This window comes from Mobula birostris, chromosome 14 (genome assembly GCF_030028105.1).
Source record: "Mobula birostris isolate sMobBir1 chromosome 14, sMobBir1.hap1, whole genome shotgun sequence".
Classification (NCBI taxonomy): Eukaryota; Metazoa; Chordata; class Chondrichthyes; order Myliobatiformes; family Myliobatidae; genus Mobula; species Mobula birostris.
In genome coordinates, this window is record NC_092383.1 from 78,154,545 (window position 1) to 78,168,248 (window position 13,704).

Below are 13,704 nucleotides of genomic sequence, written 5' to 3' on the forward strand. Positions count from 1 at the left end.
ACTAGAATTCTGACGAATGAGGGGGAATGGATCTCATTGTAACCTATTGAATGTTGAAAGGTCTAGATTGAGTGGGTGTTTTCAATGGTGAGGGAGTTGAAGACCAGAGGACACGGCCTCGGAATAGAGGGACTTCCATAGAACGGAGATAAGGAGGATATTCTTCAGCCAAAGGGTGGTGAACCTGTGGAATTTGTTACCACAGGAGGCTGTGGAGGCCAAGTCATTGGATACATTTAAGATAGAGTTTGAAAGATTCCTGATTAGTCAGGGCATGATGGGTTATAGGGAGAAAGCTGAATATTGGGATCAGCCATGATGAAATGGTGAAGCAGACTCAATGGGCCAAATGGTCTAATTCTGTTCCCATATCTTATGGTCTGATTCTGATTCTGGACCTGTAGGACTTTGGAATGTGGAAGAAAACCAGAGCATCCAGAGGAAATTCTCTTTGTGATTTTTATAAATGATCTGGATGAAGAAGTGGAGGGATGTGTTGGTAAATGTGCTGATGACACAAAGGTTGGGAGAGCGGTGGATAGTGTGGAGGGCTGTCAGAGGTTACAGTGGGATATCAATAGGATGCAAAACTGGGCTGAGAAGTGGCAGATGGAGTTCAACCCAGATAACTATGAGGTGGTTCATTTTGGTAGGTTAGATATGATGGCAAAATATAGTATTAATGGTAAGACTCTTGGCAGTGTGGAGGATCAGAGGGATCTTGAGGTCTGTATCCATAGGACAGTCAAAGCTGCTGCACAGGTTGACTGTGTGGTTAAGAAGGCATACAGTGCATTGGCCTTCATCAACTGTGGGACTGAGTTCAAGAGGCAAGAGGTAATGTTACAGCTTTATAGAACCCTGATCAGACCCCACTTAGAATACTGTGCTCAGTTCTGGTCACCTCACTACAGGAAGGATGTAGAAAATATAGAAAGAGTGTAGAGAAGATTTACAAGGATGTTGCCTGGATTGGGGAGCATGCCTTATGAGAATAGGTTGAGTGAACTTGGCCTTTTCTCCTTGGAGTGACAGAGGATGAGAGGTGACCTGATAGGGGTGTATAAGATGATGAGAGGCATTGATTGTGTGGATAGTCAGAGGCTTTTTCCCCCAGGGCTGAAATGGCTAACATGAGAGGCATAGATTTAGGGTGCTTGGAAGTAGGTACAGAGGGGATATTAGGGGTACGTTTTTTTAAGCAGAGAATGGTGAGCGTGTAGAATGGGCTGCCGGCGACTGTGGTGGAGGCGGATACAATAGGATTTTTTTTTTTTTTTTTTTTAAAAAGAGGCTCCTGGATAGGTACATGGAGCTTGGAAAAATAGAGGGCTATGGTAACCCTAGGTAATTTCTAATGTAAGTACATGTTTGGCACAGCATTGTGGGCCAAAGGGCTTGTATTGTGCTGTAGGTTTTCTATGTTTCTATGTAATCCATACGGTCACATGGAGAACATACAAACTCCTTAGGAACAGCAGCAGAATTGAACCCGGGTCACTGGCGCTGTAGTAGCACTACACTAAATGCTACACTACCATGTCATCATTTTGGAATGGTGCCAAAGCCCAGCTCTTCAGCATAGTACACGGCTGGAACTTTTTCTCAAGTATTTTGTCAAAATGGGGGTCAACTGAAAGTTTGAAAACCAAGCGATGGATTTGTTGTCTAAGGGAAATGGAACAAAAGTGAGTCAAAGTGACGTCAAAATGCAAACTGGGAATCACTGAAGCACATGGGAAACATGAACTAAATGGTAGGAGAAAGGAGCACATGATGGGTCAGGCTCATGTGGTGTATAAACAACTACCCCCACAAAATGGTAGAAAACGACCCATTTTTGGCTGAAAATACATTGTAACTGAATGGCAGAGGAGCCCCTGGAAACAAAGATCTAGTTCTGTTCTGATTCACCTTCCAACTTAAGCCTTTGAAACACTTGCACTAACCTTGAGAACAAGAAGCCTTCTGTCCTTGGTCATGGGAACATTCTCCATATTGTACCTGGTAATGTCAACTTCCATCTGAATTTCCTCCAAGTAGAGCAACAATGAAAATCTCTCATCATAGTTTTCGAACTCCAGTTCGGAGGTCAGTAGAGAACTGCACAAAGAGTAAAAAAAGCATTACTTCTGAAGCAGAGGATGCCAAAAAGTGAGCTAGAGGGTCACAAAACATCATTCACTTGAACTCAATTGTTATTGTCGATAGCTGAGCCTCATGGCCATCTCCTGGTACCGCAGCCCATTCAAGACAATTCAACCCCGAAAGTATTTTCTAACCAAGCTTGGAGCAACATGCACAGCTCCAATCCTTCCCACTCCATTACATGTAGTAAGGACGTAACCAACTGAGAGGTGCAAAAATGGCTTGACAAATTTGATACCAGGGTTGTCATACCTCAAAGTTTAGGAAAATCTTGGGCAGTGGAGAGATGCCTTTAAGTTAACATTTGGATCTAAGAGGAGGGATAAAGAGCCTATTCTGCAGTGCACGTGGAGGAATCATATCTAAGCTATTCAATAAATCATCCATTTAGGAACTTGGGAAACTGGGCCCAGACATCTACTACACTTGGCAAATCTGGACTGAAACCACATTACTCCTGGAGTTCGGAGTCCCATAACTGGCTACTCTGGAGGTCCAGACCAAATATCAAAGCCCGAAGGGTGATCGGAGACCAGAAGTCAAAGCCCAATGGCCAAAGACTGGAGGCTCCCGTCTTCAAGCTGGGAAACTGTCCATATGTGGAGGTGGGGCAGGATTGAGGAAAGGGGCTTGTTTTGCTGTTGTATTGTTGCCTGTTGTGTTCTGCCAAGCTTTATGGGTTTGCTGGTTATTAATGTAAATGGCATATTTCACTTTATGTTTCCATGTATCTGTGATAAATAACTGAATCTGAAACTGAATCCTCTCAAGCAGGAGGAACTTCTGCGAGCACGATTCTGAGTTTCTGATTATTTAATACTCCATTCTACACTGCTTTGGAAACTTCACCATTTTAATAAAGCTTAGAAGCCCAAGTAAATTCATCTTTTGACACAAGACTCACAAAACCTGGGATCAAGCTATTTCCATAATAGCAGGAAATGACTGCCGTTCCGTTTTCCACGATGCATCAAGTGCTGGTGATGGCTTTCATGCTCTTTCAGATCCACCTTTGTCTCTTTATCGTTTCCTGTGACATCTCCCTTATTCCTGGTTGCATTATTGCTTTCCTTAATTGCATCAGGTCCTACATCCCCACTACAAGCTGTTCTTTCAGTCTCGCTCCACGTTCCCTGCTTCTCTACATGCTTATTTATAGTTTGTGCTATTTCCAATTCTACTGAAATGCTTTGGTCCGTAACTTTAACTCTGTGTAGATGATACTTGGTATGCAGGGGTTTTTTTTTTTTTTTAAGGGTTCCGTTTTAACAGTATCTAACAAGACAATTAAATTTGGATTATTAAAGGTTACTAGCCATTACTAATTATTCCCCAGACAAGGTTAAAAAAGAAACAATTCATTGATCTTGCATTCGCCATTTTAATACAGAATTTAACCTGTGGCACTTACTTAATCCTTTTTGTCTCCACACTCACTTCAGCACTGACATGTTGGTTATCCTTCAGTCCATTTTTTACTGCTTTCAAAGTGTTTTTAGTGTATTTGTACTGGTCAAGCACAATGTTTTGTTCCAGTTGATTGCTGTTGGTACTGCAAAAATTTGAAGTAGGTACAAGGTCAGTAAATGGACAATGGGATGGTCAGAAATTGCAAACATCTTGAGCAGCACAACATACCCAGGTAGAAGCACAGGCAAAAACACAGATCAGTGAGACAGGGGAGTCGCTGTTACTCAAATCCCATGCCTTGAAGATACTTCACGGTGTGAATTATATTCGAGTGCACATACATCCTGGGGCCACATTGACTATGACACTGCAAGTAGTCAAATATTGCAAGCCTAAGCAGACCAAGACCACTTCCTTTTGTTCCAACCTCCTCACAGGAGCACCCAGGAAGCTTAACTTCAATTCCAGGAAGGCCGACATCCTTAATGGTAAAGCACACATTTCCTTTATAACATCTAATTACCTGGACTGAGCAGAATATTACAATGATATAATGGAATTCATATCTACTATTCTGCTTATGTATTCCACTGTTGTGTTTTACTTGAATAAAAAGGAATAACTTCTCTCCCAGGTCTTGATGTTGAAACAGATATCCATATCCTTCAGGGTTTTTTTGCATTCTCCCTACTAATCTGATATCCTGTCTTAAATCTGCTCACCAGGTCTCCCTAATGTATATTTGAGGTTTAATTCATAAGGCCAGTGATGTTGTGGGGATGAAACTGGACTCTCTCACAGTGGTGTCTGAAAAGAGGATGCTGTCTAAGTTGCATGCCATCTTGGTCAATGTCTCCCATCCACTACATAATGTACTGGGTGGGCACAGGAGTACATTCAGCCAGAGACTCATTCCTCCGAGATGCAGCACAGAGTGTCATAGGAAGTCATTCCTGCCTGTGGCTATCAAACTTTACAACTCCTCCCTTGGAGGGTCCTGGACTTATTTCATAATTTACTGGCATAATTTACATATTACTATTTAACTATTTATGGTTCTATTACTATTTATTATTTATGGTGCAACTGTAACGAAAACCAATTTCCCCCGGGATCAATAAAGTGTGACTATGACTATGACTAATACTAATATTGACAAACACAATTTTTCAATCCACTGCCCATCTGCGAACTAATCTAATTTCTTGCTTCACGCAAAAAAAACTGCATAAAACAAAATGGTACCAAAATTTCTCAGGCTGCCCCAAGACCGGGAATAATGTATAAATACATAAATTCTTTTCCCTAGAAACACATTTCCCCACCTTTGTAGAAGCGAAGGTAGGAATACAATTTTATTGATTCAAATTGTCAAATTTGTATTACAGTTCTCACATCAATTGTCATGCGATTTAAATTTGGTAATGATTTGTAAGCTTTTTTTTGTCGGGGTGGGGTTTGATTTCTTACAGTTCGCTAATTTTTGTGTGTGTGTGTGTGTGTGTGTGTGTGTGTGTGTGTGTGTGTGTGTGTGTGTGTGTGTGTGTGTATGCGCGTGTGCGAGTTTTGATGCTCTTGTAAGTTTCCCTTTGTGCAGGGGGCAGGGCTAATGTTTTCACTGAATTAATTCGATGGCTTCCTTTGTTTCATGGCTATCTGGAGAAGGAGAATCAGAGTTGTGTACTGCATTCATACTTTGATAATAAATGATCCTTTGAACTTTTTAGAATCTCAAAGGTAACAAACGAAAACTAAAATGAGCCACACTAGAGATGTTGAGATAGAAGACTGAACCAGCTGGAAGTCTGGTGTGTAAATAAGCATCTTCGAAGGAAGGGGAAGCAGTGACAGCAAAAGACAGGAGGATACGAAACTGCAAGAGGCCAGAGACAGAAAAACGCAAGAGAGCTGCAAGGACTGCAAGTTCACAGAGGTGGGCCTCACCACTCCGGCCTCTCTCCTTCTTCAATAATTTCTTCAGTAGGACGACGAGTGCACAGCTGGTACGGCCTGTAGGGTGCGGTAGGCTTTAATTCTTCAATCAGACTGCTGGTTGTTCTTGCCACGAAGAAGCGAATGATATTAAAAGTGTTTGAGCTCTCATCTCGGAATTGAAAGACGAGCGTTATTGGGAAATAGCCATGGTGACTTACTAAGCAATCTACTTCAATTGTATGAGCAGCTCCTGCAAGAAAGAAGCAAATGTTGTAGCCATAACAAGAATCTGCTTCATTTAAAACATAACTGGATGTCTCAAACTACACCAGGTGGCCCAGCACACAAACCCTCAGACAGGGGAAACATCTTCCCTGCATCTCGTCTACCAACCCCGTAGAGAATTTTATACATTTCGATAAAAACTCATCTTCAGATCTCTTATGAATATAGTCCCAATATCTCAATCATTCTTAAAGACAAGAGATTCTGCAGAAGCTGGAAATCTTGAGCAAGACTCATTTAAGTGCTGGAGACACTCAGCAGGACAGGCAGCATCTATGGAGGGGAATAAACAGTCGATGTTTTGGGGTGCAACTCTTCATCAGGAATGGAAAGGGTAGAAGAAAGGAGACAGGATTGTGTGCAGTAATCAATCTTTCCTCGTACATCGAACCTGTCATCCCTGGAACTTGTTTAGTAAATCTCCCTCCAAGGAAAGTACATCTTTTCTTAAGTATGGAAACCAAACCTTTAGACAACATTCATCCTTATCTTTTCTTGCTGCTTCTACTCAAAAATCTTCAGCAATATGTTCAATCAGTAATTCCTTTAAACACCCGCATCACCTAATCTCGCGCCATTTAAGATGTACTCCACTTCTTATTATGCATTCCAAGAGAGAGAACTTCACAATCTTTCACATCGTACACCATCTACCAGGTTCTCTCTTACTCACACATCTTGCTAGTATCCACACTAACAACCCCACCTGCTTTGGTACAGTCAGCAAACATGGAAATGATTTTTGATGCCTGCAGCTAAATTAATAGATTGTGAAAAATTGGGTCCCAGAACGGAAAGACATCTGATCTGATGCTCAACTGTGAAGACAAGTAATCCACGAGCTCCTTCTGCACACTGTGAGAGATGTCTGAGAATATAACAGTCAAGCAATAGGGAATTATCATTGGAACTCCCAAGATAGGCCTGGACTAAACAAACAGTTTTTAGAATTGGACTTGATTGTACTCAGTATGGTCCAGCCAAATGGATAAATAGCCATGGCTATCCCCAATTTCCAGTCAAGTTTGTGCTTTTGGGCTCAAAGGAACAGAACTGTGGAATGCTCTCATTCAAGGAGAGGTTTTAATAGGAACTAAGCCACATTCAAGATTTTCTGTGGTTCCCCATCAAATCTGCTAACTATACGTCAGGTAGATGACATTTTAAAAGTCATCCCCTCACTCAGCTCTCTCCACAGCCCCAAACTAGTAGGGCTGAGAGGATGCGAAACGTGGGTACCTTTGAAACCTTTGAAGTACTGAAGAATGTAATTGAACTTGGCCGGATTTGTAGGTTGTATGGAATGCCAAAATGGAGTCTACAATTAGTATGTATAGGGATGAAATAAAATGGGGAAAGGAGCAGAACATGCTCATGAAAAGGGAAAATGATTAAAATAAAAACTGTTTGTTTCAGACATTTCATGGATCGCTGAGATCCACATTTGTATCGCTTCCTTGGTAAATAGGATCAGCTTCAAAAATATAGGGAAATCAATTGCTTTTGGGCCTTCTATTCACACAAAGGCTGCCTACAATCACTAACTCTAAGGGTGGTCACGCAATGCAAATGGCAGAGAATATCCTGAGAATGATCAGAAAACTGACAGGAAGTGGGTAAAGGAAAGTGTGCATCTCACCTGCTTCCAGCTGAAAAGATTGGGAATGGGTCACGTTCTTCTCATCCCTCAAGGTGAACACATGGAACCGGCGGAGCATCTCGCATCTTAAAAAGGTCACTGGTTCTGTGCCCTCGTTCACCACATCGATTGAAACAGTACTCAGCTGGTTGAGACTAACGAGCACTCGGATTTTCCCTCCATCAGTGTCCAAGGTTGATTCTACCTTTATGCCATTTTTATTCTGGATCAACTCATTCCTAAAAGATACAACCACAGCTAGCATTTATTTATTTAGAAATGCAGCGTAGGAGTAGGCCCTTCCAGACCTTCGAGCCACACCGGCCATCAACCCCAAATTAACGGGACAATTTACAATAACCAATGACCTATCCAGTATGTCTTTGGACTGTGCGAGGTAAATGGAGGACCCAGAGAAAAACTATGCATTTCATGGGGAAGGCATACAGACTCCTTACAGAGGATGCCGGGACTGAACTCGGAACTCCGATTACCTGAGCTTTAATAGCATCGCAATAACCACTGTGCTACTGAGGTGCCCGAACATGAGCAGCTCAGACAGTCCACCTCCTATAACCCCTCCCTTCTCCTGCGACATTCCAGCTCCAGGCTGCTACAAGATAGACCCTTGGCTTTTCAGTCATCTCAACCACTGGGCAACTTGGGAGAAGCTTCTCACACCATAGCAGAGGACAGAGATCATTGCCATGGTAATAAATAACAAACTTTATGAAATCAAAACTGCTTATGGTAATGTCGCCATCCAAAGACCATCCAATCTATGGAACAGCTTTGGCAGAGTGATGGATGAAAATGTTGATTCTTTCCAACTCATACAAGATGGATTTCTTTGAGACATCCATTTTGAAATCTAAGATTGTTGTGACTCCAAGCCAAGGTAGTAGGTGACTGGACCCAGGGTTCTCAAACCTGTCCTTCAGCTTGTTTTTGCCTCATCTTGTGATTAGTTATAGAGTAACTGATGGAAAACAATTAGCCTAATTAATCACATTACCACTAAAAAAGTACTTGGAGCTGGTTGGAGTGAGTAATTGATGAAACTACATCCCACCCCAACACCCCCCCCCCATCCAAACAATTGTTGTTCTCTCAAGTTCCATCTTCAGGGTGAAAATTGCCAGATACAAATAGCCTTTTTCTCCCATTCAGGCCCCTATTTCTACCCCTTCCCTTCCCTCAGCTCCTACCCCGCATCCTCTTAAGGTCAAGTGACTCCAACAGGCCTCAACAGTGAGGGTGGCTGTCTGATGAAGATAGAATGGGATTGACCATGATATGTGGAAAATCAAAAAAACAGCAGTGTCTGGAATTCTGAAAATGCTAAAAATACTCTGATCAGAGTCAGACCCAAAACATGAACAATTTCTTTTTCTCCACAGATACGCACGACCTGCCGAATATTTCCAATGTTTTCTGATTGGTTTAGTTCATCAGTATCATTCTATTGGTTCATATGGTTTGCTGCATCACACTATCCTATAGCATTTTGGGAAAAAAATGACACGGGAAGAAACTATGAGGGTTACAGTACCTTGAAGATCAAGAGCAACTGCTGGGATTTCATTGCTTGGGAAAGTCCGAGCTTTACCTGTTATTTTTCAGCTGACGAATGATTTTTTTGGCATAGCCCCTCTTCCCTTGATCAGCGGGTAAGGATGGAGACTGCGCTGATGCCAAGTTGCTGGCGGAGTTGGACGGATGATAATACTGGTCAGCATACACCAGTTTTCGCCTCTGGGAATAAAGGAAACGTGAGAGGTTAAGCAGTTCTTTCAAGAGAGGAGCGACAAGCACTACAAATTGGCATCATGGATGCTGATAATAGACTGCCTTCAAGAGGTACTGGATTATTAAGGACCTCCAGCACCCAGGGCATCCCCTGGTCTCACTGTTACCATCAGGTAGGAGGTACAGAAGCCTGAAGGCACACACTCAGCGATTCAGGAACAGCTTCTTTAAAAAATGATTTAATATTAAATATTTAATATTAAATTTAAGAATTTAATATTAATTCTAATGAACCTGATTCTGACCTGAACAGACAAGAGACTTACCAGATAATATGTGGCCCATATTTGCCGCCATATGTAAACTATTTCAATGGAAAATGGAAATATCAATTACATCTTTGATAAATAGTGCTCCTCCCTTGCTAAGGAACTCAGAATGGTGTGGGTGTGGTCATTGTCTATTTAACAGAGGCCTAGAGGTGATTACAAGTTTCAAAATCCTGGGACTTGATTATTCATAGACTAGTTTATCAAACAGTCACAGATCTTTGGGTGATTAAATCCATGGTGGCAATTCCACCACATTTACACTCACCCCACTTTATTCTCCACCAATCATTCAGTTATGATCAGCCTTTGAGGCCTGCAGACTAACAAACTCCAAGGATCCATTGCTAGTCCCAGCAAACTTTTTACAATAGTCCACTTCCAACACCCAGTGCCTTTGCCCTAGGGGAGAAGGGGAAAGTCAAGTGGAAGAGGCAGCCTGCAAAGTCCCTGACTGTCAATCCTACTGCAACATTGAAGACAAAGGTATAGTCCATAATTCAACACCAATGCCAAGATGAGAGCTGCAGGAAGTCACTGTACATCTGTCAACAGACCTGTATCAATAAGTCTGCGGGATAAGGCAAAAGAGATTCTGAGATCAGGCACACCAAAGTATATAAAGATCATGACTATGAATCACAAGAAAAATAATAATTGTAGTTGGCTTACAATACCATAAACTTTAAAGCTGACTTTCATAATGTACAAAATGAATTTGGACACTGTGTCCATTCCGTCAGTGCCTCCAGTGCTTCTGAACCCAGCAGAGGCTCAATTTTAAAACTCCCACTCTGGTTTGCAAATAGTTCATTAGTCAATACTTCCAGAGAGTGGCGTACCATACATGGCAGCTGAACACAAACACCTTGTTTGCTCAACTTATGCAGCAAGACTCAAAGTCAAGGCTGATGACTGAGACAGCAGTATGATCACATCATGTCACCAGGAAAAATGACTCAACTGCAGAATACCAAGGTACTCAAAGAAAAATCCAGATGGAAGCCAGGAATTTATATTTAGTCATCTCAACCACCATTCTGGTATCTTTGCAAATGAAGGGTGATGATAAGAACATTTTTCATGATGCTGTTAGTTATTGGCCTTGCTTAAAAAAGCAGCTAAAAAACAGGATAGCAACCTTGAAGCAAAAAAGGAGTAAGTAGCTTATATGTTGCTGAGTCAATCTAACCACAAAAGGTCAACACAATTTGGAAACACATCCAGCTGATTAGGTTGCTCAAGAACCATAATGTTTAAGTTTCCGGTTGATCTTGTATTTCACTTCTGGAATACACCTTGCTTAGTTGACGTGAATGGTATTTCCCACTGAAGGACCAGCCACGAACTTTTAGTAAGGATGACTCCCCTAGGTATTAAACCTATTGTTACCATTAAATCTCCCATGATCTTCAGAGGGGTGGACATCACCGGTCAAAGAGACAAGCTGGCCAGGATATGCTTCATTTTCCATTCATTAGGCCATAAGACCATAAGACATTGGAGCAGAATTAGGCCATTCAGCCCATCAAGTCTGCTCCACCATTCCATCATGGCTGATCCCGGATCCCACTCAACTCCATACACCTGCCTTCTCACCATTTTCTTTGATGCCCTGACGGATCAGGAAATAATCAACTTCTGCCTTAAATATACCCATGGACCTGGCCTCCACTTCAGTCTGTGGCAGAGCATTCCACGGATTCACTACTCTCTGGCTAAAAAAATTCCTCCTTACCTCTGTTCTAAAGGGTCGCCCCTCAATTTGAGGCTGTGCCTTCTAGTTCTGGACCCCCACCAAACGAAACATCCTGTCCACATCCATGCTATCTAGTCCTTTCAACATTTGGTAGGTTGGCTGACAAGTCAGGAGTATAAGAGCATATTTTCCATTTGTCGAGATGACTGCAGTTCCAGCAACTCTCCAATACCAGACTGTTATCTATCCTCCATTCAAGTATTTACTCCCTTCATCAATCAGCCCCCTTGGGTGCAGCACTGACCTATCTTACAATTCACTCTAACGTCATTCCAAGTCAACTCTCGTAACATTGCTGAAGCAGCCACTATTACCTGGGATAAGATCCGTGGCAGCAAGGGCAGATCATTACCCCTTAAGGTTCCTTTTGAAAGGCACCATTTGATTTGGATATTTTGTCCATTGCCTCATGCAAGCATGCTGAGGATTTAAACAAAAACAGCTGGAGGAAAATCAGCAGGTCAGGGGCAGCTGAATTTGCTGACTGGAACACCAAAATCAATTGCACAAGCAAACAAACTGTTACTGATTCCTCAACTTTGTATAGCACCTTTCAAAAGAGCTGGGATCCGGAGATCCCAAATCGCGTTAACAGCCCTCACATACTGCTGGCAGCTGGATATCCTCCAGCAGCTTCATTTTTGCAGTAGATTGACAAAATCTGCTGTCTCTTGTCTCTCCATGCTGTAGCTTAAATTTAATTACACTAGGTTTCAGGGGAAATTTTTTGAGACACAAATAGTGGTGAGACTCGTATCTCTTACTCATTTCCAGATGCTGGTGATGCTAAGCTTCTCATGAAACCAGCCAAATTTGTGCTGCACCCAGTTGGCTTTCAACTGACAAAGCTCTGTCCTTGCTAATCAAGACAGGCTCTTGATTTCTCCCTCTATCAGGACCAACCAGCTCAGAATCGACACTTTAAAAAAAATCCCAGACTACACAGCTTTAGAATTTTAAACAGAAACTAGTATCTGTAAAACTGACCTTGAAGCATGATTATTATGAAGAACAAGCATTTCAATATCTTTCTTTAGGAGAAAATAACAATCCTTATAATGTCTGGCCTAAAGATTCTTAAATGCCTTTTCAAGTGACTGAATTCCATCAACCCAGTTCAAGACAGTCCTCAGGGTGCAAGGTTACGCAGTAAAGATTAGACACTGGGTGTAGCCACTCAAAAACATAGAACCAGAGCAATTTCAAAGGCAGTCCACCATCAACCTTCAACATATGGGAATTAACAAATGGTTCTGGTCTTTTTTATTTATTGACATACAGCATCCAATAGGCCTTTCTAGCCATGCTGCCCAGCAATCCCCAATTTAATCCTAGCCTAATCACGGGACAACTCAACGACCAATTAGCCTACAAACCGGTACATCTTTGGACGTGGAAGAAAACTGGAGTACCCAGAGGAAACCGACACGGTCACGGGGAGAGCATACAAACTCCTTGCAGACAGCGGTGGGAATCGAACCTGGGTCGCCTGTACCGTAAAGCATTGTGCTAACCACTACACTACCGTACCACCCCCGTGAGCAATAACCTCACATCGAGGAGGATTTCTTTAAGTGCAGGAGCAATCTCATTAACAAAGATCTGGGGAGCACTCAAGTGTGGTAAAACTGATGACTAACATTCAAATGATTAGTCAACGAGAATTAAAATCAGGTTTCTTATCCTGACTTGCGTGACTAAAATTTAATGTTTCGCAGCAGGCCTCCAACTGCGTATATTCCTGGAGACTAACAGGTGTCTCATTCTAATTACCCTCATAACCTACCACACCAAAGTGCTCGCCCATTGTTATTGTTCCTCCTTGCTTCAGGCAAGTGGAAGGTGAGCAATTATTGCGTCTCGAACTACCACATTAGCTGTTGAAAAAAATCTCAATAAAAAAACAACACAATATCATTTAATTATTCTCTAATTTTTCTCATGGATTTGATCACTCCTGGAGGTTACCCTTTAATTCCTGGAGACTCCAAACCAGTCTCCAGAGGGAAGGTGTCAACAGCTGGATGGGGAAAATCGAAATAAGTGGTTTTAAAAAGAAACAAACAATACAATACCTGAGAGGAAAAGAAAATCTTACTGTCACTCACTCGGGCCTTGCCTGATTTCGCTAGAGAATAAATTACACTGGAGAAGTTGACACTCAAAACACCATCTCTGGAAAAGAGAGATAAATGGAAAAGAAATATCAAATTCAGTTGCGGAGATGGGGAGGAATCAGTTGACTGAAACAAAAGGGTAGGGAGGGGTCTGGGTAATGGTGGCAGGAGATCGAGAAGATCCAATGCACACAAGATTAACAGCCTGATCAACTCTGCTGTTGCACAAAGAAAAACATAATTAAAATTAGTTCCAAACAGCACTAGGAATCCTCCCCAATACAGTGGGGATCGTTTCAAATACTAGATGCAATTTAATTACTAAGCATAAAT

The 13,704-nt window shown here is 42.0% G+C and overlaps 1 protein-coding gene across 2 annotated transcripts in view; it reads right to left on the reverse strand.

Moving 5' to 3' along the window:
* LOC140209999 (putative helicase MOV-10) overlaps positions 1-13,704 on the reverse strand; it is a 77,298-nt gene that overhangs the window by 56,703 nt on the left and 6,891 nt on the right. The window contains exons 2-7 of one of the 2 annotated variants that reach the window (XM_072278720.1): positions 13,363-13,429; positions 9,027-9,172; positions 7,418-7,656; positions 5,503-5,743; positions 3,560-3,700; positions 1,950-2,103 (exon numbers count right to left, since the gene is read on the reverse strand). In XM_072278720.1, coding sequence (XP_072134821.1) covers positions 1,950-2,103; positions 3,560-3,700; positions 5,503-5,743; positions 7,418-7,656; positions 9,027-9,172; positions 13,363-13,429 — 988 coding nt within the window. Of the gene's footprint in view, positions 1-1,949; positions 2,104-3,559; positions 3,701-5,502; positions 5,744-7,417; positions 7,657-9,026; positions 9,173-13,329; positions 13,430-13,704 lie in introns of both variants that reach the window. The other variant, XM_072278719.1, reaches the window with a different exon arrangement.